General features: G+C 44.9%; 1 protein-coding gene across 1 annotated transcript in view; it reads right to left on the bottom strand.

The window, feature by feature from the left end:
* Positions 1–4,677: 4,677 nt before the first annotated feature.
* Fndc1 (fibronectin type III domain containing 1) overlaps positions 4,678–27,476 on the bottom strand; it is a 64,755-nt gene continuing 41,956 nt past the window's right edge. Inside the window, 9 exon segments of the mRNA XM_048354558.1 lie at positions 4,678–5,460; positions 6,376–6,498; positions 8,207–8,368; positions 8,743–8,772; positions 11,006–11,085; positions 17,817–17,925; positions 19,707–19,937; positions 21,711–21,851; positions 23,610–23,675. Of these exon segments, the coding sequence (XP_048210515.1) occupies positions 5,345–5,460; positions 6,376–6,498; positions 8,207–8,368; positions 8,743–8,772; positions 11,006–11,085; positions 17,817–17,925; positions 19,707–19,937; positions 21,711–21,851; positions 23,610–23,675 (1,058 nt within the window). The 3' untranslated portion in view covers positions 4,678–5,344.

Genomic DNA, 27,476 nt, shown 5'->3' with positions numbered 1-27,476 from the left:
AAGTTCCCCGTCCACTGGAAGTGGCTTACATAGGTGGTTTCAGCAGGCCAAAGGAGAAAACTAAGCCAGAAGCTCATGTAGCAAATCCTGAAAATTATTTTTAGCCAAATGGTTACATAAATATTAAATATACATGAACTGCCCGACAACACAAGCACAGGGCCTGCAAAGCCAGGAGCTCAGGCATGGAGGACCTAACCACGAAGTGCAGAGTTCAGGCTTGAGGCGCAAGGAAGCAATGGCCAAAAATACAAATAATTCGAGTAAGACAGAAGAGAGGAAACAACTATTGAGCAACATGTACTTGTTTGAAAATTAGAGGTTAATTTAAGCCTTCTTTAAATCTCAAGAAAGATTAACGGTGTAAACATTTTCTTAAAGGAAGAGATTGTAAATATTTTGGGCTTCGTGAACCACCTATGGCCTCTATTCCATGCTATTTTCTTTTTTTTTTTGGCCAGTCCTGGGGCTTGGACTCCGGGCCTGAGCACTGTCCCTGGCTTCTTCCCGCTCAAGGCTAGCACTCCGCCACTTGAGCCACAGCGCCACTTCTGGCCGTTTTCTGTATATGTGGTGCTGGGGAATCGAACCTAGGGCCTCGTGTATCCGAGGCAGGCACTCTTGCCACTAGGCTATATCCCCAGCCCCCATGCTATTTTCTTAATATGCCTAGTTTGCATTGTTCGCAGCACTTGGTGTAGAAACCATTCTGGTCTCATAGAGTAAAGAGGTAGAACCTTGAGCTGTGTGGCCTAGGCATTCCCTGATATATTTACAATTTCTCAGGGATGGACACCTCGCCATTTCCCAATGGAGCTCATTTTGATGGTTCTTTGTCACTCAGAATTACTCCTGTAATCCTAGGTAGATCTGCTTCTGACTTCCGTAGGGTGGAAAGTTCTGTCCTGCTCAGCTTTGTGAGAGGTAAAGTATCTCATCTTTCGCAAAACCTTCTCATCAAAGTCATTCAAACCTAGCATGAAATTGTTTTCACACCCTTTACATCCAATCTCACTTTGCTGCTAATGGCCTACATAAAGCACACCTGCCAGAATTTAGCAGTTCTGAAAATTTGACTGGAACACGAGATACATTTGAACAGAATGCTGCCTTAATTTCCGTTGTAAACTTGAGTGGAGTAAGGGTTACCTGGAAAATAGGCAGTGATTATACAGACATGTCTGTAGCAAGGGTTCTCAGAGGAAGGGGGTAGCAGCTGGTGGGCCGAGGCCATTTTAATCAGCTAGACTCCAGCTAGAACCCAACTAGATGAAAGAAAAATCTTCCTTCTCCTGAAGCCGGGATGTATCAGAACCCCAGGATCTCTGGCATTTGGACCGTAGGACTTAAACCAGTAGTATCCCAGGTGCCACAATCCTAAAGCCTTCGGATTTGAACCTAGCTGTACTGCCAGCATCCCAGTATCTCCAGTTTCCAGACATTCTATGATGGGACATAATTCAGCTTCCTTAATGTTGACCATCGATTCTAATGATCTTTTCCTATTCATTATCCATCTATCTATCTATCATATTGGTTAAGTATTCCCTCAGAGCCTTAATTCACCATCCAAACAAAAAAATGTTTAGTTGTTACTTTTGTTTTTATTACTTTTTATCAATATGCACTCATAGTGTGAGGGTGTTTCGTTGTGATAATCTCATAGATGCATCATAGAATGACTTTGAACAAGTTCACCCCCTCTACTATATTCCCTGAATTCCTCACACTCTTCTTGTGCTTTTATTTCCAGTGTTTGGCTGACTTAATTAATCCTAGCTTCACATATATGTTATATAAGGATATACATCATGATTATGTATGTATATTATATATATATATCTCCATATATGTGTGTATAAATACATATATACATATACTATACCTCAATACTCCTCATTCCTGCCTATTACTTGCTCCCTCTCCCCCGGTCCTGTTGATCCCCCACCCAGGAAGTCCCTCATTTACACTCATCTTTTATTACTATCATTATCATCATCATTACCATCATTATCAGCTTTTTATCATCATTTTAGATCTAGATTCCACATATGAATGTAAACATGAGATACTTGGCTTTTTGAGTTTGGTTTATCTTGTTCATGATGAAATAAGTTCCATCCATTCTTGCAAAGGATATTAATTTCATTCTTCTTTATAGCTGAATACGACTCCATGTTGTTTCTATGCCACATTTTAAGAATTCATTCATTAGTTTTTGGGTACCTGGGCAGTTTCCACAGTGTGGTTACTGTGAACAATACTGTGATAAACATGGATGTGTGGGTATTTCTTGCATGCTGATTTATCTTCTTTCAGATATTTGCCCAAGAGTGCCAATGGATACAGGTAGGTTTGCTTTTTGAAGAATCTCCACACTGACTTCCATAGTGGTTGAGCTAACTTCTACTCTCACCAAGTGTAGGAGGGTTCCTTTTCCCCTGCCTGTTCACAAGCATTTCTTTGTTGCAAACACCTTATCCTGCTGCCTCATCCAGGAGCAAGGCAATGTTGGAAACGACCATGAAACTGGTTTCAGGGTACCAGGGGGCCTGTGCCTCTCACCAGCGACAGCCAAGGCCTCTGTTTTAACAGGGTTTTATTGATCATCCAACAGGGTAATATATGCAGAAGGCAAGGTAGCAATCTCTTAGAAGTTATGGACACCAGAATGGGGGGAACAATCCTAGGATTAGTGACTTTCTCATTTTAGAAGGTACAGATGAGCAGCAAACAACCACAATTTGTATAGGCCTTTACCTGACTCCAAGGTCTAGGAAAGTTTGGATGCCGATTAACTCATATTTAGGGTAGAATCAGGGGTAATGCTAGGAGCAATTGATCTTTCTTGAGTCACTCCCAGCTTTCTGAGAGTGAGAGAATGGCATTCCAATTCTCTCTTTGGCAGACCTCATGGCTCAGCATTTACAGGTTCCCACATTTCTTGTGGCTTGTTTCCTTAATGACTGCCTTTCTGACTGAAGTGAAATGGAACCCTATGGTGTTTTGATGTGTATTTATTTCCTTTATGGCTTAGGATGTTGAGGATTTCCTCAGATACGTATTAGACATTTGTACTTTTTCTTCTGAGAACTGTTCAATTCACTTACTGATTTACAAACTGGATTATTTATGCTTTTGATGTTTGTTATTTGAGCTCTTTGTATATTCTATGTGTTTTTCTCTTAGCAGCTCTGTCATCTGAGGATTATGGTAATTTTCATCTAAAACTGTGAGTAGTTTAACCAGAAGTACAGATTTCTGTAATTGAATTTAACCTAAAGATTTTTCAGTTAGTGCCCAGAAACATTGCTTCAATAAAGGCCAGTTTAAACATTTCATCTGTCTATGGAATGACTGTACGTACTTTGAGTACAAAATCTAGGTCCTTTGCCTGTGAATGGCATGGAAGAGCAGTTTATATCTCCTAATACCCCCAAGGATCTATCAAAGCTCACCTCTTGAGCACTTAATTTATTTCTACCCAAAACATTTTCAGGAAGTCACAGTGTTCTCTGTTCATCAGGCAATACTCTGGCCCCTTTCTCTGCCCTCAACAGAAGGCTACCAGAGAGATGTTAAGGGGAGAGGGGAGTAAAGAAAGTAAGTCAGCCATATGCGTATTAGGAAAATCCAATTCTACTTGTAGATTTTCTCTTTGGCTTGTCATCATGTGAAGCACATTTGAATGTTGAGGTGGTTGATGGGTGTGGAAAATACAGCATCTCCTTCTTAGTTTCCCTTTTGTGTACAAAAGCCTCCAGTCGTTTAAGGATTCCTACTTGTTCTGCAAACTAAAAATGGGAGTAAACAGACAATCTATCTCTCCAAGGAGTTCTAATATTTTCCTGAGCTGTCAGAACACTTGTATGCTCTTTGCTGTTGCTTACTGTAGAAAGGAGATGGTAGAATTTGAATAAAATCTCAGCTATCTCAGCTCCATCACAAAGACCCTGCAAAGTTCACTGTTTTCTTGTAAATTTTTCCTTCCAGATGAGCAGGAACATGATGCTCCACCTTTACCCAGTAATGGTATGGAAACTAACCAGCCCCAGATCGCTGAAGTACACCTCCCATGGGTGTGAAGTACACCTCCACACTGGGTGTGGCCCATGGCCCAGCAGAGTGCTTTTGTCCAGCTCATTTCCACCATTCCACTTCTCAGGTTCAAGGCCTGCCAGCCTCCACAAGGCTCTCTGAGGAACATGGCAGGCCTAACCCATGGGAGACAGCATGGTTTGAAAAGCACATCTCAAGCAATCCTCTCAGGCTGCAGCCCAGGAAGACAAGACGTCTATATTTCCGGTAATGGAAATGGGGATAGGGAAGAAGGGAACAGGAATTTTTATAAACAGGATTTTAAGTCACTGGGGATCTAAGATCTAATACATCTGGAAACATACTAGATATGCCTCAGAAGAGGCCAGAAAGTTATTTTCCTCATGAGATAAGGAAAGACTATCTCTCTAAGGAGGAAATACTTGAGTGGGAGGCTAGCTCACCAGCCATATCTCAAGTTTCTCCATCATTGTCAGAGTCCAACAGCTCCACGGGGAGAGTGTGAACCCTTGTTCTGATGCTACGTAATACGGAGTGTCTAACACCTGCACAATTCCAAAAAACATTAAAAACTACCTTTGTCCAAAAAGCTGGACATACTTTCATCAAGTGGACAAGTAAAAATTCAGCACTTTTAATCAGTATTCTTGCAGAGAAGTGTGGATATGTATATGCATATATACATACATATATATATATATCAAAGTTGAGAATTTACAAATCAAACCTGATGCATTTAGTCTGACAGTGAGAAAGTTCATAGAATGTTGATATTATGTAGCGTCTTTGATGATATTTTCAGTAATTTAATTCGACTGCATATAGAGATTGAGTTTGAAGCTCAAATTCAGCTGATTTTGGAGGATTTGGAAATGAGAAACATAGGTAGTGCTCAATGAAGCAAGCCCAGCACGCTCATCCTGCTCCTTGAAGATGCTCGCATGCCGGAGTTCCGGGTCTGGAGTCTGGTCTTCACACAGGACCGATCAGCAGCGGGTGTCTGATGATTCTGTATTATGCTATTGCAGACAAACAACTGTAGGGAAAGAAAAACTGTGGAAAAGCAACATTTCAGCAACACCGAATCTTGTTTGCAGTTCAGACCATGAAGTGGGACTGAGTTCCAGACAGAAGATGACGGGATGTCCAGCGAGCATCTGCGGGGTGGGCTCCTGAGATGGGGACCAGCAGGGCTGGGGACACTGTCTTTCTCCTGCTTAGGGCCCCAAGTGCAAAAGAGTCCACATGGCTGTGTGGGCCAACTCGCAGTGGGACAGTCCAGTGATCACCACTTTCCTGGGATGGAGACCCCACACTCGTACCAGCCCACATAGTAGTAGGGGGTTCCAAAACCAATGTGGCCAAAGCTGACAGGCTCCTGGCGATACTGGCGATAGTATCCTGGAAGGTAATGGGAACGAGAAGGGAAGGAGATGCATCCAAGTCAACCAAATCTACAGGACAAAGAGTCTCATCCTCACAATCTCCCTTCAGACCAAAGCCCTCAGGCAAATTGTTCTTACTTCTGAATAAACTGAGCCCCTGTGTGGTCGGGGCTCACCAAAGGCTGAGGTTTATCTCAGGCCACATCTGCCAGGGGTGATCCAATGGTTCTGTGTCTCTCCCCTCACAAAACCAGCTAGCCTAAGCCAATCACCAGTGCACACTGAGCTCTGTAAATAAAACTGAGCAGGATTCGCACTTGCTCCTCGCTGAGCTTAAGGCCTCCAACTTACCAGAACCTCAAAACCCTGTGCTTTGGTTATAAGGACCTGGGTTGGACTTTTAGATGGTTCAAGGAAATTTCTCACAGGCAATAATCCTGTGCCATTAATACCACTTCACTGCTGAAATAGACATGATGCTCCAACCTACCCAAAATGTGTTGGGAGACTCAGCAACTGCTCTCAGGCTTGGCCCTATTTAGTCTTGCCAAATAGATGGCTCCCTGCTACATTACCAGTAAGTCTACTGAGTAAGCAGCTTCTACGACCAAGGCCATGATCACAGCACAGAACCACAGCGGGGTACAGATAATTCAGGCATGTACCGGTAGCCCAAGGTGCCTGTAAGAGCTGGATATTTGCTGTGATGGCCAAGTGGGCTAGGTTAGATATCTGATTCAATATTATTCTGATTTTTTTTCTGATTTTTCTGATTTTTTTTTCTGATTTTTTTTATTTTTTAAGGATCTAAAGCATTGCCAGTGTCCATCTTCAAATGACAAAACAAAGAGATGCTACAATGCATCCTGCCCTTCTGTTATTCCTCCTCGTCTATACTCTGCATAACAGAGCCCGCAGGTGTCCGCATTACCTTGGATATTGGGGAGTGCTTCTATATAGGACTGAGGCCCTGTTCTTCCATCAAGGTGTGAATCCACAAATTGGCAGTGGTCCTCCCCCCTGCCCCAGCGGTCACCAATGCTGTAGAATGTGTCTACGAAAAGGAAGATGACAGCAAATGACTAGTTGACGACGTCGCTCGCAACTGGCTTAGAAGCTGGAATGAGCTTTGAGGACTATTAGAATCAGGCACATTATTTAAGTAGCATGTTTCACACAGTAAAAAAAAAATGGTAAAATGGTACAACATCATTAAGCATTGTAAGGATTCAGCAAGGTGGTGTACACTAAGATTTAATCAAAGGTCAGAAGGGAGAAACCATGAATGATACGTTGGCAGTTCTATAGGTGAAGGACTTGTTCCTTAGTTTTGCAAAAGGAATGGAGAAAACTGGGAGAAGAATATATATTATGAAATAATTGTGAGAAGCAAATTGATAGGTCTATACAAATAGAAAAGGAATACCCTTTTTTTTGAAGTGGGTGATTGTATTATGTTCATTTTCAATTTAAGTTTTGAATCAGCATACATTTATACTACGAGGGAGTTTCGTTGTAATAAATCCACAGATGTATATTTTATACATAGGAGGGTATAAATCTGCAGCAGAGGGTGCTGTCCGAGGTCCTGAACCACCATAGCGCAGGAAGGCACAATGATGTCTCCCACCTTGGCCACCAGAGCGGATGGGTGACCCCACTTTGTGACGCTGAAGCAGAAGGACATGGTGGAAGATGGAACAGCAGAGAGAAAAGTCCAGAAGTTTGGAGAAAAGGCAGATTCGTAGAAATTGCTAGAGCAAGAAAGGGGAGGGGAGACAGTATTTTGACCTTGTTTCTAAATGACCCTTATTAGGGTCCCTACTAAAATGAGTTTTAGGAGAGAAAGAAAATATAAAAGATTATATACTAAAAAATGAAAAGTTGTTTTAAATTTTGAAATATGAAACAAGATGGAGCTGGACTTCAGTGGCTCGCTCCTGTAATCTTAGCTACTCAGGAGGCTGACACCTGAGAATCATGATTTAAAGCCAGTCTAGGCAAATAAGCCCTTGAAATTCTTACCTCCAGTGAGCCTATAAAAGTCAGAACTGGAGTAGTAGCTCAAATGGTAGTGCACCAACCATGAGTAAAAAGAGCCAAGTGAATTCGAGATGAAGACCCTAAGTCCAATCCCCAGTACGAGCCCCAAACTAACCAACCAAAAACAAATTGAAAGAGATGAGTTAAAGCCAGTTGGGTAGAAAATGAATTTTGAAGTGTTAGCAGTCCAAGGTTCTTTTTTCTTTCTTTCTTTGAATCCTCAACGATGCTGGAAAAAAAAAGTGATTTTAATTCTGATAGAGCAAGCAGCATTGATGACATTCGTTCACCATCTGCATTTTTTCTTTGTTAAGTGGTGATGGTGGTGGTGATGGAGGGGGAAAGTTTCCTCTGTTCTTCTAGTGGAAACTCATGTCTTTTTACTGAATAGATAACAAATAAAATAGTCCTTTCAGTTTCTAACAGTTTAGGCTTCCCACCTAAAATAAGTGGATTTAAATATGTATGTGTGTGTGTGTGTGTGTGTGTGTGTGTGTGTGTGTGTGTGTGTATGTAGAAGAGAGAGAGGGGAGAGAGAGAGAGAATGTACCAAGGTTAGAAGCAGCAACCTTACAGCAGAGCTTGTGAAACTGGTTAGTGTTTGAGTTATGACACAGGTCCAGGCTTCAGATAAATACAGATATACCTTTTCTGCAAGCTTGTGCCTGATAAAAGCAGACTTTTCCATACCACTGTGGCCACCATCGTCACGCACCTACCTTTCAGGTTGTCACTGAGGTAGATCTTATATCTCAGTGAATTGCAAAGAACGACTCCCACAAACTTTTTATACCATGTCCGTTTCACGTATTGCCGACCATGGCAGTCTGTGTAGCTGGGGTCGTGTTTGAAAGCAAATGGAATCCAGATGGGTTCGCCGCCTTGACAAGAAAAAATACAGCTCTAGGTTACGGAGCCTCTCGAAGCTTATCTTGGACACTTGATTCATCTTGCCATTGTTCCACCAATTTAGACTATTCTCAAGGCACATAAATGTCTATTTTATGCATGTTGACTACCCCCATTATGGGTTTTCACTAATATTATCCACTATAGTCCTATTACATTTCCAAGTCATTTTTGTTCCATAGATCAAGATGGAGGGGAGATGGAGAATGTGGAGAAATTATCAAATTATGAAAAAAATTTTTTTAAATGGCCCAGAATTTCTGCTTGTGAGTAATCACAGCAACGTCACCTCCCACATTCAAGCTGATAAACCAGGATGCCCAAATCCCCAGGGAGATTCACTCACCTGGAGGCCTCACCACAAGCAGAGGATTGTCTGTGAAATGAAAAGAATAAAGAATTATGCACACATGGAAGAAAGAATAAAAGTGAGGCCTATTTCTTAGATGCCAAAGATTTTCCTTAGTTTAAACATTTCTTTGAGGAATACGTCTTTCTAGCTAGCTGCCTTATTGACATAAAAGCTATGGGATTCTGAAAACCATAAAGTTGTGATAGTGGATGCTACAAAAGAGTTTGATACTCTTTCCTTGTTCATAAACTCTATGTTTTAAGAGCAGTTTGCTATCTTCGTAAAAGAGTGCAGATCATCCACTATCATGTAGAAATGATAGTATCTTTATCTTAGAAATGATTACTAACTTTGTAAGAGTCATAAAGTAGAAATGGCAGCAATCATCCTGACAGGTGGTAATAATAAAAGAGAATGAACTATTGATACACAGGACGATACAGACAAATCTCTAAATGGTTCTGCTCTAGGAAGCCAGTCAGTGGGGTGCGTGCAGATGACAGGTGATATTCTAGAAGGTAAGAACTACTCTCCAGTGACAGAACAGAGAAATGGCTGCCGCTGCCAGGCTTGGACTGGCCTTGCAATCCTCCTCGTGTCTCTCACATGGTTGGGCTTGCAGGTGTTGAGCTAGCATATCTGGATTCACTTTGATCACTCTTCAGTCTTGTGGTGTTAGGGATCAAACCCAGAGCTCTGCACATGTGTGGTGAGTGCTTTGCCGTTTGGCTACGTCATTACTCAAATATGAGTTTCTTGAGAGCTCTTGGATGACAACTATTTTTTTTTTTTTTTGGCCAGTCACTGAGCTTGAACTCAGAGCCAAGGCACTGTCCCTAAGCTTTTCTGCTGAAAGCTATCATTCTACCACTTGAGCCAGAACCCCACTTCTGGCCTCTTTGATGATTAATCGCAGATAAGAGTCTCCGGGACTTTCCTGCATAGGCTGGCTTTGAACTGTAATCCTCCTGGGTAGCTAGATTACAGGTGTGAGCCACTAGCACCTTGCTTGGATAGGTATCGTTTTATAAACACTCATCACACAACCGTGGTCACCAGAGTTTCCACCAGTCTTCCAAATGTCCTTCAGGAACGGCATCAAGAAACACACAGCTATTCGTCCACACCCCGTGTCCTCAGGTCTTCACTCCGTGTGGAATTAACTGTGTTGATCTGGCCAGATTTGCTGATGCTCGCATTCTGCTCAAGAAGCCACTGGGGTTTGTCATGGCGTCACCTGCTCTTCCAGTTGCTCTGAGACTGGAGGGTGCGGGGATATCACAGGTCCAGGGCTCTTCTCCAGGAACGCGGGCCATGCTGCAACAGCACACATAGGCCATGCACAGCAAATGTCTCCCGGAGTAAAGGGAGGGTGAGGCCATGGAGATTCGTCTTCTTTACACGTTTCAGTGGAATCGTACCACAGCACACTGTGGCTGCTGACCTCAAGAGGATTTGGAAATCCAGTCATGGGGCGAATGCTGCTCCAGAAGAAAGTCGATCCGTGAGCTGGGCAGTCAACGAGCGAGCCACATCCAAGTGATGCCCAGAGGGTCTAGAATCCAGGTTCTGGGGCCACCCTCGACCACTCCAGAGCGCTGGGACATCTACCTCAGCACTGGAGGAACTGGCTGAAGTGACTGTTACGGTTTCTCACCCCAGGAGTCCAGGAGTGACATAGGTCCCTCGCTGGGCTATAATCAAGCCCTGGGTCAAAGCTAGGTTCTCGTGTAAGGCTGGGCTGGAGAAGGCTCAGCTCCCGCGCTCCCGCCATCGGCAGCATTCTGTCCCCCGCGGGCTGCCAGGCCGAGGGCCTCCACCCGCTGTGGATGTCTCACTGTGTGCCCAGGACGCTGTCTGCAGGGCAGTTCCCAGCATAGAGACGGGATTCGTCAGAGCTCCCGGGAACATGAACGCGAGCTAAGGGACCACGAGGCTCCTTTCTGGAGCAGCCATTTCACCTGGACTGGGGATACGGCAGCGAGGCTCAGGTCTTTTTGCTGTGTCACCTACCATGTGCCAGTTGGACTCACCACCCCTCCTTGTTCCTGTGTACCCTGGCACACGTGACAACAGTCACAACAAACTTTAACTAGAAAGAAAAGAATGTTTGCCTCATGAAGAGAAGCCTTGATAAAACAAACTCCTCACATGGAGAAGAAAAGAATTCACTGAGTTTCCTCTCCGCTGTGATGACTATTTTGGATTCCTGATCTTATTCTTCAGAGAAGTTAAACGAAGAAGAAATCACTCATACCTGATTCAGTAACGAATGAGACCGAAGGACTGACTGGTCCATAGCCATGAGGATTTTTGGCTTGAACTTTAAAGTAATATCTGAAATTGGAAGAAAACACCTTTTGAAAAAGAAATGTATTTGATTGTATGTATGGGGCAGCCCTCAAGCTACTGACCACTTAAACTCTGTGGTGTGCTTAGACCCTAATTCATTTTAATTGCTAGTGATCTTTGCATTCTTTCTGCGCTTCCTCATCTTTAATAACTTCTTGAGCTGATACAGTTACAGCACAGATGCGGGGCTGGGGATATGGCCTAGTGGCAAGAGTGCTTGCCTCGTATACAGCACAGATACATGGGAATGGCAGCAGAATGGGAACACGAGACAAACAGGCTGGTCATCAGGTTGGCCCCTGATCTGTCTGGGTGTCTCCCCTCTGCTGACTTCTGATGACACCTGCTCTTGCTCCAGCTTAAGACTCAGGTCCCCTGAGCTCTACAGCCCGGCAGAGAGAAGATAGATCAATACAATATGGAGTCGAATTTAAATTGTAACCTAATCCTCACATCAGTGGAGTCCATGCAGAAAAGCAGAATGTTGGCTCCTACAATGGTAGAATTCACGCGTGGTAGGCAGAGGGTGGACCTAGCCCAACGTTGGCATCTTCACTGGGACTGATAAGACAAGGATGTCTTGAGCTTCCTTGAGAAGTGCTGTGCTTTTACTCTGGAGCCTAGAATGGATGCCCTTCAAGTCACTGGGGTTTGAGCTTCTGCTCCTCAAGGGATGAAAGGGAGTAATGGAAGAGTGCTTGAGAGAGAGAGAAAGAGAGGGAGAGAGAGACAGACAGACAGACAGACTTTGCTGGGAGAAGCCATTTTGGAGCAGAGGATGCTCTGGGCAGCACACTGTCTGAATGAGCTAGCTCCTCTGGAGGGAGATGGGGTCTCAAAGTGGCTGTGCAGTGCTGGTCAGGGAAGTACAGGGACCCGGCAGTGAGCTTTAACGCACTGTGATTTCGTCACCCCTGGATTCTAGATGTCATGCCTCTCCTAGGACGCCCTTTTGTAAGCAAAGAAGAGATAAAAATCCCTGTGCATGGTGGCTCTCCATACTGCAGAGGCTTTTCCTCTGGCTTTGTGAGGAAGAGCGTCATGCTTCCACATCCCAAGGCTCTTTATCTGGTGAAGTCAGGCACCCAGTTACATGCATTAATGAAAACGGGGGGCGGGGGGAAGGTTGTTCTGACTTTCTGGGCCCAGAACCGGGACACCGTGGAGTCAGGAGATCTCCAGGGTCACCCCTGGCCTCGCAGAGAGCAGATATTTTCCCGGGACTTTGATTAATTGGCAAAGAAAATGCATTTGGTAAAGTTACTCTTCATAAAGTCATTCCTGTCTTGTTTATGAGTGTTCGTTTTTAAATTTCAAATCTTTCTAATAGATACCCACAATTAAGAACATCTGTGTATCCAAACCTTAACAATGTGTGCTTCCTAATTACTCATTTTGTTGTGTGTGTGCTTGCCCTGGCGCTTGAACTCAGGGCGGGGTCATTTGTCCCTTGGCATTTTTGCTCAAGGCTGGCGCTCCTACCCCTTGAGTCACATCTCCACTTCCAGCTTGTGTTCCTGAAAGTCTAACAGACTTTCCTGCCTGGGGAGGCGCCTTTGAACTGCAATCCTCAGATCTCAGCCTCCCGAGTAGCTAGGATTTTAAGTGTGAGCCACTGGTGCCCGGCAGTTATTATAACTTAATCGGGTTGTGAGGTGATTCAACCCAAAAGTTCAAGCATTGTGCTTGGCACATGTCAACAACCCTGGTCAAAATTTAAAGCCACTTTTTTTTTTCATTAAAGAAAGGGAAACTGAATCCTAATATTCAGAAGCTCCATGGAGGCGTTTCTGCTGACTAGTTAGCTCCTTAAGCCCTTGCGAGACCTGTTTTAATCCTTCGTCCCAGATCCACAGAAGCCCTCCTGGGTTACTTTGGGACAGGCTGAGGGGCCTTGGGGATGGATTTCTTTTGTCACTGACACCCAAGAGTTTGCCCTGTGGACACAAGATACCAGCTCTTCAGAGAGCCCACCCACGCCCAGTCCTCAGACTCCTGTCCATGAGAACCGCATCTACCATGCCGAAGTCAATGTAAGTATGCCGAGTGGACAGGAGAGCAACACAAAACAGTGAAAATGGCGTTCTTACAGCAAAAAACCTAGAATAGCCAAAGCAATTCTAGGCAAAAAAAAGCAGTGCAGGAGGTATCACAATACCAGACTTCAAGCTCTACTACAAGGCCATCATAACAAAAACAGCATGGTATTGGTATAAAAACAGATCGGAAGACCAATGGATTAGAACTGAAGACCCAGAAATAAAACCGCACTCTTACAGCCAACTGATATTCGACAAAGGAGCTAAAGACATACAATGGAATAAACATAGCCTCTTCAACTACTGGTGCTGGGAGAACTGGGCAGCCATATGCAGAAAACTCAAAGTAGACCCAAGCCTATCACCATGCACCAAGATCAACTCAAAATGGATCAAGGACCTCAACATCAGACCTGAATCCTTGAAACTACTGAAGGACAGAGTAGGAAAGACACTAGAACTTATAGGCACAGGAAGGAACTTCCTGAATAGAGTCCCAGGGGCACAACAAATAGGGGAAAGACTCGACAAATGGGACTACTACAAATTAAAAAGTTTCTGCACAGCTAAGGACATAGCCACCAAAATAGAAAGACAGCCAATGATATGGGAAAGGATATTTACCAGCACAGCAACAGACAAAGGCCTGATATCGGTCATCTACAGAGAACTCAAAAAAACTAAGCCCCTCCAAGCCCAATAAACCTATTAGGAAATGGGCAAAAGAGCTAAAGAGAGACTTCACAAGAGAAGAAATAAAAATGGCAAAGAAACATATGAGGAAATGCTCAACATCCCTGCTAGTAAAGGAAATGCAAATAAAAACAACCCTGAGATACCACCTCACCCCAGTTAGAATGGCCTATACTCTGAACTCAGGAAACAACAAATGCTGAAGGGGCTGTGGGGAAAGAGGAACCCTTCTCCATTGTTGGTGGGAGTGCAAATTAGTACAACCACTTTGGAGAACAGTATGGAGGTTTCTCAAAAAGCTCAATATAGACCTACCCTATGACCCAGCCATACCACTCCTAGGCATCTATCCTAAACAGCAAACCCCAAGATATCAAAAAGGCATTTGTACTTCCATGTTTATCGCGGCACAATTCACAATAGCCAAAATATGGAAACAACCCAGATGCCCCTCCACAGACTAATGGATCCAAAAAATATGGTACTTATACATAATGGAATACTACATAGCGATTAGGAATGGTGAAATACTGTTATTCGCAGGGAAATGGTCAGAACTTGAACAAATAATGTTGAGCGAGACAAGCCTAGAACACAGAAAACAAAGGGGCATGATCTCCCTGATATATGACTGTTAACAAAGGGAGACGGAGAGACAGTAGAGACCAAGTCTGTGAATACTGTATACGTTCTTGATACATTGTATATTGCATATATGTCAACCTGACCTAGACAAGGGATAGAAAAACAGGTCGTAAGATATCACAAGAAATGTACACACTGCCCTACTATGTAACTGCACCCTCTTTGCACAACACCTTGTAAAAAAATTTATGTCCAATTAATAAAAAATAAAAAAAGAAAATGGAGTTCTTAAATTTTTACCATCACCTAAAATAACACTTTTCGTACTGAGAATAAAGTCTGTCTCATGCAAGCCACAAGTCCAGTGCACGGCCCGCCTTCTCATGTAAGCTGTTGAATAGTCTCAGAGGCAAGAAATCCTGTACTAGAAGCATGGACTTAGCGCACGCAGCCCCCAAAGACCCATCGGGCTGAGCTGAGTGAATAAAGCAGATCTAGTTCAAGTCAAAAACAAGATGCAATCATAAACCACCAAAGCCCATCCTTATGCACTGGCTTCTACGCTACCTAGACTGACTGACTTCTTCTCTCTCCTACTGGCTGCCAGGCTGGGCTGCCGGGCTCTGGGGTGGGCCAGTGGGAAAATGCTTCCTCAGCAAGAGGCACATGTGCAGTCAGGTAACACAGGAATAGGCAATGCTCTCGAAACACACCCATGTCACAACATGGGCAGCCACTGTCACAAGGATTTTGAGGAGATGGGAGTAGGAGAAGCCACCCGCTGTGTCCTGGCCTGCCCTCCAGGGAGAAGCAGATCTGGGGAGCAATCTGTCCTTGGGAAGCTGAGGATGGTGGCGGTAAAAGCCTGCACTATCGTCCAGCCTCGCTCACTCTAGCCCCTCATCTTTTGAAACTTTTTTTCTTCCTGTGCCTTCTCGGAAGAAGTTGACCTTACGTCGCATGCCTTCTCTCCAGCTTCACTGTCTCTTTTTTTCTTCTTTGTCAGTTGTGGGACTTGAACTCAGGCCCTGGGCGCTGTCCCTGAGCTATTTTCATCTAAGGCTAGCACTCTACCACTTGGAGCCACAGTGCCCCTTCCTATTTTCTGGTGGGCAATTGGAGATAAGAGTCTTATGGACTTTCCTGCCTGGGCTGGTTTCAGACAGTGATCCTCAGATCCCAGCCTCGGGAGTAGCCGGGACTACAGGCCCGAGCCACCGGCGCCCAGTAGCTTCACTGTTTCTTATGTTTTAAATCAAACCCACCCACCCCCCCCCCCCACCCTGCTCCCAGGAAGTTCTCCTCACTTCCTCTTCTACTCCAGGCTCAAGCAAAAACAACAACAAAAGCTAGAGTATTCAGTTCCAGTATTCTCCTGTGTTTCCTACTGATACTGACCAGTGGGCATAGACATATTTATGTTTTTTTTTTCTATTTAATCTGTCTTCTCTGCCAGCCAGTAGGCTCTTGGGGACAGTACTATAATAAGCTCATGAGGTCAGGACTGTAAACTCAAAAGGACAGAACTGTAAGCTCATGAGGTCAGGACTGTAAACTTATGAGGGCCATGAGTATTCCATTTTGCATTCTTAAATGGTGTCTGGTCCAATGTTAACACTCGGAAAGAGTTTAGTGAATTAAGACTGAAACCAATGCCGCTGACAAGGACAAATAAGCCATCACTGCAAGTTAAAAACTGCTTAATTTTCTTCAAAAATTAACTTCCTTCTGTAGAAGGCACGCTTTTATTAGGGGAGGGGTCAGGAGAGTGGGATTCCAATTGTGTCACAAGTGATTGTGACACAGTTCTGAGAGCATCTTCGGCTACTGAAGCAGTGGGTAGCTGGGCTATAGCAGCTCTGCCATTCTGCAACCCTCCCCCCCCCAAAAAAAACCCCAAAACAAAAAAAAAACAGTTGCTAACTCTGCCTCTGCCATTGTACTGGTTTTGTTTTCTCTAATCAATTCTCCATTGCTATCAGGGAAAAGGAAAGGAAAGTGCTTTTTCAACTTTGTGTTTTGATTCTCATTTGCCAAATCTGAAGTGGCAAACCGTTTATGATGGCTCCATTCTAGTGAGCCTAAACAGCACACTGCAGCGTCCTGAGAGTTTTCAGGGCATTCTCAGAAATCTCTCAGCGCTGGGGGCCATGGCGAGATTCTCTGCTCTGCAGCAAATGTCTGGGACAATTTTGTGCCAGGCTTCTCCACGTTCCTCTGCCTTGGTAAAAGAAGCTGGACCACAGACCCACCCTCGTGCCACTTGGAGATCTTTGCCAAGCATGCCCGCTGGGTCTGTGCCCCATGCTGGCGTACGGCCATCCGCAGTCTATACAGGCATTCTGTAGGACCTTTGGCAGCTTGAAATTAACTGTGGTAGAGTAGTTACATAACAGGAATTGGAAAATACTATAAACCAGAGATTTCTATTTTTCCGGAGAGCCAGAGAACAGGCACCTGCCTGCTCACACATGTGAAAGGTACTTGAGGGTCGCCACTCCCCAAGCCAGGAATAATTGCTCATCCTCTTTGTACCCATAGGAATGAGTTGTGCCTATTTCTCATGGAATGCTACTAACTCTAGCTACCATGGTGATGTGCTGACCAGCCAGCCACTGCTCAGTTTATGAAAACAAGCTTGTCACTTTGGGGTGTGGGGTACTGAGGTTTCAACTCAGGGCCTCATACTTGCTAGTCAGGTGCTATGCCACTGTAGCCACATTCCCACCTTTTTTATTGTAATTTTTTCAGGTGAGGTCTCACAGATTTCCTGAGCCAGCTTCAGAACATTATCCTCCTACCTATGACCGCCTGTGTGGTTGGAATCACAAGTACACACAATTATGCCTGGTTTCTTGATTGAAACGGGGGCGGTGGGGGGGTGTCTCCTTATTTGTTTTCTGCTCTGGCTGGCCTTAGACTACAGTCCTCCTGATCTCTGATCTCTGCCTCCTGAGTAGCTAGGGTTACCTATAGGAATCACTGCTATGCAACCCTTATTCATGTGTGAAATGCACCTTTCTAGAATGGTCTCAACTTCCACACCATTCTACTTAAGATGTTTAGCAACTGCTGCTCCAATAACATTTCATCTCCCCAATGTGCCCCTCACACTGGTGACTCAACCTTCAACACTTTTTTTTTCCTTGATGGTAGGAAGTATTTAGCAAAATAAGGAACAAGATATAACCACAATAACTTAACATTACAACCTATATAGTAATTTCTCCTAAGTAAAAATGGCACATATTTAGCGTTCGTTGACATTCCCTAAGAACCATGCAGGGGATGTAAGGAAACCATAAAAAATGTGTGGGTTAACTTGCTTTCAAGCAAAGGGTATCTGGGAGCATGAGCAAAGATCCCTTCTTCTGTTTGCAGAATGACTGGCATCCATACCTTGTGTTCGGCTTCAGGTTCTCAATGGGCAAATGGGTGACTGATGCAGTCTGAGTGGACCACTTGTTTCTAATGAAGTCTTCATAGGACGCACTGTAGACCAGGTACCCTGGAAATGGGAAGAGGAAAGAACACTGGGCATCAAGGAACCAAACGGCACCAGAGGTGGGACAGGGAGGGGGCAGCAGCGAGCACTGGCAGCTCTGGGGACAGCAGTGAGAGCAAGTTGTGCGAACCTCATTCAGACACATGAGAAAGCTTCGTCTTACACCAGGTGACATGCCTTGTCTGAGTTCCCACCCACTACCTCACTCAATCTGCCACGCGACTGCTGCTTGTCGGACATGGCACTGAGTGCGGGAGGTAAGAGAATCACCAAGAAGTCAAGAGAAGTGGGGCTCCTTCTGGAATAGTCCATAGGGCCTCCAGGGGGAGTGTAGGAGGAGCTAACCTATGTGAAAGATATGATGCACCACTAAAGTCAAGAAGGGGAAAGAGATCCATGCCATTCAATACATCTGACAGGCAGCTCTTTCCCTGGCAACCAACATCAGCAGCTAGTGAGTAAGGATGTTAGAACCAGAACGCGGGCAAACGAGGCTCTGAAGCCCTCCCTCCCCACACTGTTTCCTGAAGGAGAGTCTTCGTTGTGGCCATTCAGTGAATACGTTCATTGCCATTCAATTAACTGTTCCTGCTGTGGCTTTGGAGACAGTATTCCCCTCAGCCCCCCACCTGAAAGGCAGCTTTTGTCAGAGCTTTGTTCCCAGGGTGGCGTTCCTGGGAGTGATGGAGTCTTCAGCAGACAGACAGTAATGAGAGGTCCTTCTGTCATTGGGGGTATGCCCTCAAAGGGACTCTGGGCCCACCCCCCCACCCCCCACTTTCTCTTCTTTGCTCCCTGAACATTAGATGTGCGGTGTTGCTGCTCCACACACTCCTCACCATTACCATCTGGAGCCCCGATCCGAGGCCTAGAGAAATGAGCCCACAAAGTCTTGGACTTGAAAGTCCAAAACTAGAACTAGGGGCTAAAGCAAGTTTCAGGGTCAAAGCAAGGCTTAACCCAACTGCTGCTCCCTCCATAAAATACTTCTTCCTCTGATGACCTCCGGCTTCCGTTAGAATCATGCACTTTCCACGTGGGGTACCGGTGCATCTGCTGGGTTTTGAACTAACAAACATCTCATAAGCCAAGACCTGGAGGCTCAGTCTTTGGCATTTCTCCATCACATTCAGTTCCCCCCATAAGGAACTGGGGAGTACTCAGGCTGGTTTCAAAGCATCCAGCAGGATGGAATGAGGGGGAGAGGAAGAGTCGGGATTCAGCAGGAGCTCCTTCGTGATCCTTTCAGATGGCTTCCTAGCCATTTTCAGAGTTGCAGGATGTGAGAGATGGAATTATAATTTATTTGCCAGTCCTGGGCCTTGGACTCAGGGCCTGAGCACTGTCCCTGGCTTCTTTTTGCTCAAGGCTAGCACTCTGCCACTTGAGCCACAGCGCCATTTCTGGCTTTTTCTATGTATGTGGTGCTAAGGAATCAAAACCAGGGCTTTAAGCATGTTAGGCAAGCACTCTACCGCTAAGCCACATTCCCAGCCCTGAATTGTATTTTTCATATGAGAAAACCAAGGCCCAGGGAGATAAAGTAGTCAACTCCAAGTCAGATCAACCAATCTGGGACTAGGATTCGGGACTCTCACTTCCATCCGGTGCTCTTTCTATACCACTCTCAGGCTTACCAATATTCCATCCCACTGGAAGAAGACATCTGCCCTTTCCACCAAACACACCCATCTGGGAACCCATCTATTCATCCATCCATCCCTGACTGTCTATACTTCCTACCTGTGTATCAGTGGGAACTGTGAGCATCTCCCAAGACACACCTGTTACCACATCCCCAGGGGTGGCTTTGTCCCAGTCCACGATGACAAACGAGTGGCAGCCTTCCATCGCGACCACGGTGATGTTGCGAGGAGCTTGCTGGGGAGGCAGGTCGTTCTTCCTTAGATCATTTGGAATGATCTCGTGCAGGCTCTCCACTTGGAAATGATCCAGAGCATCCGTCAGAGAGCACGGGGCCAAGGGATCTTTACTTAGGTACGTCACATACGGAGCTAGAAAGAACCGAGGCATTCAAGTCAGGTTGCTGATGGATTCTAGAGACAGAATCACGGCATCTGCCCCAAGAAGTCTGACCTTGCAGCATTTCCCCATCCCTAGGCCCAAACATTTGGAAAACTGTGAGTCAGGAAAGGTGTATGTTAGAGTGAGGCAGTCATCCAACAGTTAGCTGGCATTCTCTCACAACAATGCTTTCCCCAAGCATCGTGGGACCAGAAGGCAACATCCACGAAGCAAGATGACATTTCGAGCTTCAGCCCGAAGTGGCCTTCCCTAGGGCTCCGTGAATCCACAGCCACCTGGGTTATCTGTGCATAAGGCCTGGCCCAAGCGCCTCTCTACAACACCCATCCCTTCCCGCAACTGTTCGTGGGTGTGCTGTAGCTCTGGGATCTCAGTCATTTCAAGGGGTCTGAGGATGAGGCAAGGTGAGAGCTGGCGGCACTGTAGACCCCAGCCTCTTGGCGCAGACAGCACGCACACATTTAAAGGCTCCAAAGGCAAATCTGCCCCCAACCCACAAGCTAGAAGCTTGTAAGCTAGAAATGCCAAGAAACTGAGGCTGGGCTTCGCACACATGGAATATGCGTGTGTTTTCGCATCGCAATTCTAGTAATTCCTAGAGTCCGTTGCACCTTTGGCTGCTAAGTTCTCATTCTTAGGAGCTGTTGGGATTGAATACAAATTCTTAGCACTTCCATTTTCCAATTATGAGTATGAAACTAGGCCTACAAGGATTATTTGTGGATCTCCTCAGAAAGTTTTGGGAAGTAAGCTATTATGCCTTATAGGGAAGTTATAGTCATAAGAAAAACAGCCAGACCATGATAAGCCTATCAGTGTTTGGAAGTGCTCAGTAGGACAGCTAATCATAGTGCTGAATCCTTTCTCACTTCTGCCGTGGAACTATAAGAACAGAGAGAGCACTTGGTGGACTCAGCTGGCTATCGGCACCCCCTGGGCAAGCACCGGCATTGACTCAGGAATGCTACCTCAGAGCAATATTCCTGTTCCTCAAGAACGTGAGGTTTAGACACTCCATCCATTACTGCATCTTGGCTGGAAGACTTCCCTGCTTATGGCAGGGTATTTGTTTTGGAAACAGAAAAGTGTGATATTAATTTAAGCTGTTGCTTGTCTCTACTTGCTAACATATTAATCCAACTGTCTCATCAGTGAAGTTCACTCAGGGCATGGGAAAAAGAAGACTTGGAAAGAGAATGAAATACAGTTTAGCTACAGAAAATTTCCTACTTAAATTGGTTTAATTACTGAGATAGAGGAGAAACATGAGTTTCTGGAGGAACTTCCAGGAAACAACTGGAGAAACCCAGCTTTGTTTCTGTTTATTTCCACGCTAGAGGTTCTTGGTGACACCCCTCCACATGCCGTTAACCCTTTGGGGAGAATTTAACAAACCACGTGTGGATAGGGCCTGGTAATAAAGCTTACCATAGGGAAACTGTTGTCGATAGACTGACAGAGGTCCATGATGGCACTGCTTTTTGTTTCTGGCTCTTAGACTACAAGGGCAGCCTCTTTAAACTCTCCTCTGTCAGACACCAACTGTCCTTGAGATCCTCCCCTCTTCTGACTTTTGCAGAAAGTAAATCCCTTTGCATCTAAACAAGACCAACTCCCTAAATTACCCCAAATGGAAACTTCACCCTGCCTGGGCAATGTCTTGGCCAAGGAATTAGTTACACTCTTCTTCAAAAGGGGAAAGTTAAACAGCATGTTTATCCAATTAAGAGAGTTATATTTACCAACAAATCGCTTCTTTCCTGCCAGATCAAACTCTTGCTCAGGGAAAGAGCTGATGGTACCTTCCTCGTGAATGACATTCGGTGTGGTGGAGGGCGTGGTGGTATCTGGTACTGGTGGCCGGGTAGTCTCAAATTCATAATCTGAAAGGAGAGGAAAGCTTGGTAATGGGGCCTTTCCAGGAGAAGGGCACCATTTGAAGTCAAAAGATTCAACTGTGGCCACTCCCCCAAAGAATCTACACATAATTTTGTTTCTTGTAATATACCATTTCTCTCCACTTCTGTCCCTGTAGAAAAATGGCCGCAGATAATAAGAGCGGAAGATAAATAAGAAACTATATGCCCACAAAAACAGGGTTTTAAGGTGAGAGTTGTGCGGACCCTTGAAAGTTAGAACCTTTAGAACTTGTGGGGCCCCAAGAAGACTAACAGCATCGGTTGTCAGTAACCCATGTTACCGACCCAATGTTCTTTCCCTTTTAGAGCCATGAAAGGTCATGTTAGTAAATAAACTTGAATTTAAAAGAAAATCTGAGTACAGTCTATTTTTCCTCTGCTGGAGAGAAAGGTAAGATTAAAGATCTAAAGAAAACTGAGGTTTTGGTTTTTTTTTTTAACATTTAAAAAGACAATAATACCGTGCTTCAACCGTCCAAAGACTGAGTGTTTTTCAAAGTGCCAAGAAATCCTCCTTAGCTTCCTGACGTCTGTTGTTTTTCTAAATCAAGTTTTCTTTGAATACTGTGGTGGATTAAGTCACTACATCAAATCTGATTAGACATAAATACAGCATTAAAGGTGACATTATTCACACAGCTGTAGTTTAAAACAAGGCTGGTGGCGGGAGGAGGGTGAGGGGTGTGTGTGTGCAAATTCTGAGCTCATCCTGAGTTCAGGTGTCAAAGTCCTCACCAGGTGGGGCCAAGATCCCATATGAACTTTTGAACTACAGAGACAACGTGCAGAACACTCAAGGAATTCTCCAGGCCCCAAGAATAATCACAGCGTCAGTTGTCATTTCTTGAGAGGCTATTCCAATTGCTGCCAAAGGCACTTCAGAGGTGTGTGTGTGTGTGTGTGTGTGTGTGTGTGTGTGTGTGTGTGTGTGTGTGTACACATGGGCATGTGCATGCACAATGCTGGGGTTTACAAATCAGTGCTTTATGCTTTGTAGGAAGGTACTGTGCCACTTGAACCATACTTCATAGCTTTTTTGGAAAAAAGGATGGAATGAAAGGATTTCATTATTTTTTAATAGGATCTGAAGAGATGGCCTATGCTTTCCTCTTCCATCTTAATCTTCCCACATAGCTGGGGTGACAGGCATGTACCAACACACCCAGGGGGCTTCTGAACTTTCCGAAAGGTCTAGTCTCTAACTGAGATCCTCCAGATCTCCACTTCCCAAGTAGCTAAGAATACAGAAGTGAGCCACCATACCATTCCTGGCCCATTTAATATTCCTGAACTTACTATACTCGAAAAGATACTATTATAAGAAACAACACATCTAGAAGCATCCTATTTTGTATGTAATTATAAAAGGGGAAGAAAGAAAAAAGGTGTGAGAAAGAGTCAAGGAAGGAAGTCCAGATGATAGTTAAACCATATGGTTTGGCAAGTGGAGGTGGGGCAGAGAGCCAGGACAGTAGCAGTTTCAGTATTCTTCACCAGTAAGAGAGCCGGGAGGGACTTGATGAGGAGTTGCATTTGCTTGTGAAGTGTGTGGCTTTCCTTTAGATCAAAGGTGAATTCAACAGGGACCCCTGAAGGGGCGTGATGGTTTTCACGACCACTTCAAGGCAGCCCAAAGGAAATTATGTTGGAAATCATCCACCTAAAATCAGATCCTTGGGGAGAGAAAGAAAAATATACAAATGGCTTAGAATCCACTCGTACCTTCATCGTACACAACATAAGCCTCTTCTGTAGGTATTATGTCTGTCTCCAGGCCCGAGAAGTCATCTGGGGAGGGAGAGAAAGGATGATTTATCCCGTGGTTCTTCCCAGTACTTTCTGAGTTGGGCCTCAGGACACAACATAACAATTATCCACCTGAGTGGCTCATGGAACTAAGCCGGGGACACCAGCACCTCCTCACCTATCCAGAGTCCAGCAGAACTCCAGAGTGGTGCTCTCTCCCTCTGGGACTCAGAAAGGAACAATGCAAATGTCCCTTGGCCAGAGGCTAACACCTCTCGGTTCCTGGGGATCCCTCTGCCAACTCAGCCCACCCACCCTCTTCTCAGCAGGGGTGCCGGGTTCTCAGAGGCCTATCATGCTCCTTGACTCGCAGCCTGAGGGAGTGACAGAATCTGAACTTAAGACCCTTGGCTTCAAAGCCTATGCGCTTTATAAAACTGCTTCTGCTTTCAGAAGTTGAACCAACCAAGTTGTTTGCAGACGTGTCACAGTGCTACGTTAGAAGCACCACTCCACACTGGGATGAGATGAGGCAGAACGTGTATCAACTCCTCTTACAAAAAAGAAAATACCATACGCCCCAGGCTGACATATTTTTATTGTTAGGTAATTATCCATCACTACTCAGAAATGTTCCAGTGTAATGAGTCTATTCCTCTTTTTGGACCCTGGTTTGATTAATATCATGGGTGTTAGTCAGGCACTGGTGACCAAGGCCTGTAATCTTAGCTCATCAGGAGGCTGAGTTCTGAGGTTCATGGTTCAAAGCTAGCCCAGGAAGGAAAATATATGAGGCTCTGATCTCCAATAAGCCACCCAAAAGCCAGAGGTGGAGCTAGGACTCATGATGAGAGCATGAGCCTTGAGTAAAATAGCCATGCAGAAGTGTAAGGCCCTGAGTTCAAGCCCAATACTGGCACAGAAAGTGTTAATGTGCTAAAACAGACGGCTGTTGCACAGGGCAGTGGCACATGGAGAGTCGGCTGTCCAGCCCTTCAGGAGATGAGGACAGGAAGCCCCGGCAGCCGTTGAGAAGCGCCAGCACCTGCCACACCCTTGCGGCGTTACCAGCCCCATCCTGGCCTGTCGGGCGGGACCAGTGAATGTTTACAAGTCCCTGGCCTTCAGGGACAGGTGGGCCATTCATGAAAAACCCATTAGACACAATTGGATGTTTCCATGGGTCATGCCAAGGTCAACATGCCCAAATCCAAGACCAATTACTTCTGAGCTGTCACAAAGTAGTTTTCAGGTTCCCACGCCCTGAAGTGTGGAGTTCTTTTGCCGTTGACTCCCGGCCTACTGTTTTCTTCCTCTGTCAACTTAACTTGTAGGAACTTTAGGAACTTTTGACTTTTAGTATTACTTTTCCTGGTTATCATTGTATTATCCGGGTCAAAAATGAATAAATTGTGCGATTTTTACATCCCGGGATGAGCAGGAAGAGGAAAAGTGTATTGTTCCCTTCACAGGTTCCTGGCATTGATGTTAATTCCTTGTGGTGCTAAAATACGTGCTTCATGCAGCAGTTCACAGAAAGACACTTGAAAGCTGAGATCATTTCTTGAGATGAGTGACAGTTATGGCCTCTGTAATAAATGAACATCCTATTGAACAACTTAATACTTTTTTATCTAAAGACCAAGTCAACACAGGCAAAAATTTTCCAACTCAGTATCTTGATTTTGAGAAAAGATAACTTCCAGATGTAATGAAGTCTATTCACAATTGTTTTCGAAAGCTTGATTTTGTTCTACCTGGAACTACCCAGAACTATTTGGAACCACACAGAACTGGACATATTATGACATTCATGCCACCAGCTGGAACCTCTCCATGTAAATGTAGCTGTCAGTTCATTAACCATAGTAGGGTAGTTTTTATTCTCTTCAGTAGCTTACTCGTGGTCATGAAAATGGGTGAAAAATTAAAAAAATCTGAGCTCTACAGAGAAACAGAAATATGAGAAAAGGTTGACTGTTCATAGTTGAGATGGAGACGTGAAATAACAACCCTTGGAATCCAGGCATATTTTCAGCCTTGACGGCGTCCAGCTCAAGAGGATTTCAATTATTCTCTCTGTATTCTCTGTCGGGAGAACAAGTCAGGCAAGGTGGAACTGTTTTCTATTGTGGCTGATTTTTTGTTGTTGTTGTTGTTTTTGCTCCATGCAATAAGGCATGTTACAACCTCTTGACTATTCATCAGGCTCAGAACATTTCCAAGTACACATGGCTTGTCAATGAGCTGTAGAAAGGACCTGAAAAACAAAGACCAGTGCTTTTACTTCCCAAGTAGAAAACAGTCAAGACCTCTATCTATCTCATAGTGTTTAGATGCTCAGTGATGGCTGTGCACCTTGAGGAATTGCAGATGGAGCAAAGCTGCTCTCTCAGGTACCCTAGGAGTGTGTTATCTAATAGAAAACTCAGGTCAAGCAAAAAAAGAAACAACAGCAACAAAAAAACAGTGTGTGTGTGTGTGTGTGTGTGTGTGTGTGTGTGTGTGTGTGTGTGAAGAGAGAAGTAAATGAAATGATTCAGAGGAAACAAGCATATAAAACGCATCTGTGCCTGCAGAGACAGACGGCATCTGAGGAAGGACCCAGAAATACAGCTTGAATGACTGCATGACTGGGTGGCCCAAATACATTCTAGAACATTATTTGTGAGCAGTATTTTCAAGGAAAGGAGGGGGGCATGACTTAACAAGGAGAGCCAAGAATCTCAGATTTGGGAAGATGCTTTGGAAACTGGAGAGCTATAAAGAAAATGTTAGGGCTCTGCAAGTGGAAGGGGTTGTCAGACGATCGCCCCAAGGAGGGCGGAGGGGGCGGGGTTCCCCGTTGCCCTTCCCTGATGCTCCTCAGTGACCACTAATGCAGGTAGGTACCAAGTCATCATCACTACAGCAATCAACACTGCTGGAAAGATAAAAAGCCATGGCCACCATGTTGCTGAGCAAAGATCAGTGTATACACCACACGGAGCCCAGCCAGCGTTCACAGAGGACATGGCAGACTGGACTCTACTCAGCCCAATGGAGGAGCGGCAGAGCTGGGGTAGGCTGAGACACTGGTGGCTCTGCAGAGGTCTCCCCAGAGGGGCCCTCCTTCTGACATCGCACCTCTCCACTCCAAGTGTGGGTGCAGAAGTCAGGGAACACACTTGTGCGTGCTGTGGCCATGGGACATGCAATGTATTTTGTAGAGGGCGCATAGGCTTTTCTGGAGCCCTTTGACTCACTGTGTTCAAACCTCAAGCCATCTCTGGAACCACATACTTCCTCTGTCTCTTTCTCTCCTGAGTGTTTGGCTGATGGGGTCGGCTTAGAGATGGAGAGAAAGAGGCGACTCCAAGAAATGAGATGGAGGAAAAGAGGAAGGAGGAACAAGAGAGATGGGAGGGGGGCACTTTGGGAAGGGATGGGTACCCATGTCCTGGTGGTGGTGGGGTTCTCAGGACTACATTCTCGTCCCTAAACTCAGCAAGTGGTAGCCACTGAGCATGTGCAGCAATTCGTGTATTAACAAAAGTGACCTGGAAGGACAGAGATAACTACAATTTGCACACATGCAACGAAGAAATGTGTGAGCTGCTAGTGACACAGGAGTCATTTTAAAATAAAAGGCCACTCAAGAGTATTTTTTTAAATGATAACATGTACTATGTTAAAATATTGTATAAAGGTATGTTGTTCTCCCAAACTTGAATCCCCCCGCCCCCTCGAGATTTTGGATTTGTTCTAGTTTTCAAAATTCTGCCTATGAGTAGATCATTCTTTGGCTTGAGCTAGGGAATTTGAAGAATGCATCTAAGTAAAGTAACATATATGTAAATATGA

The sequence above is a fragment of the Perognathus longimembris genome, chromosome 9 (genome assembly GCF_023159225.1).
Source record: "Perognathus longimembris pacificus isolate PPM17 chromosome 9, ASM2315922v1, whole genome shotgun sequence".
Taxonomy (NCBI): domain Eukaryota; kingdom Metazoa; phylum Chordata; class Mammalia; order Rodentia; family Heteromyidae; genus Perognathus; species Perognathus longimembris.
The sequence above is the reverse complement of the archived record's forward strand: the minus strand, read 5'-3'. Positions and strand labels throughout refer to the sequence as shown.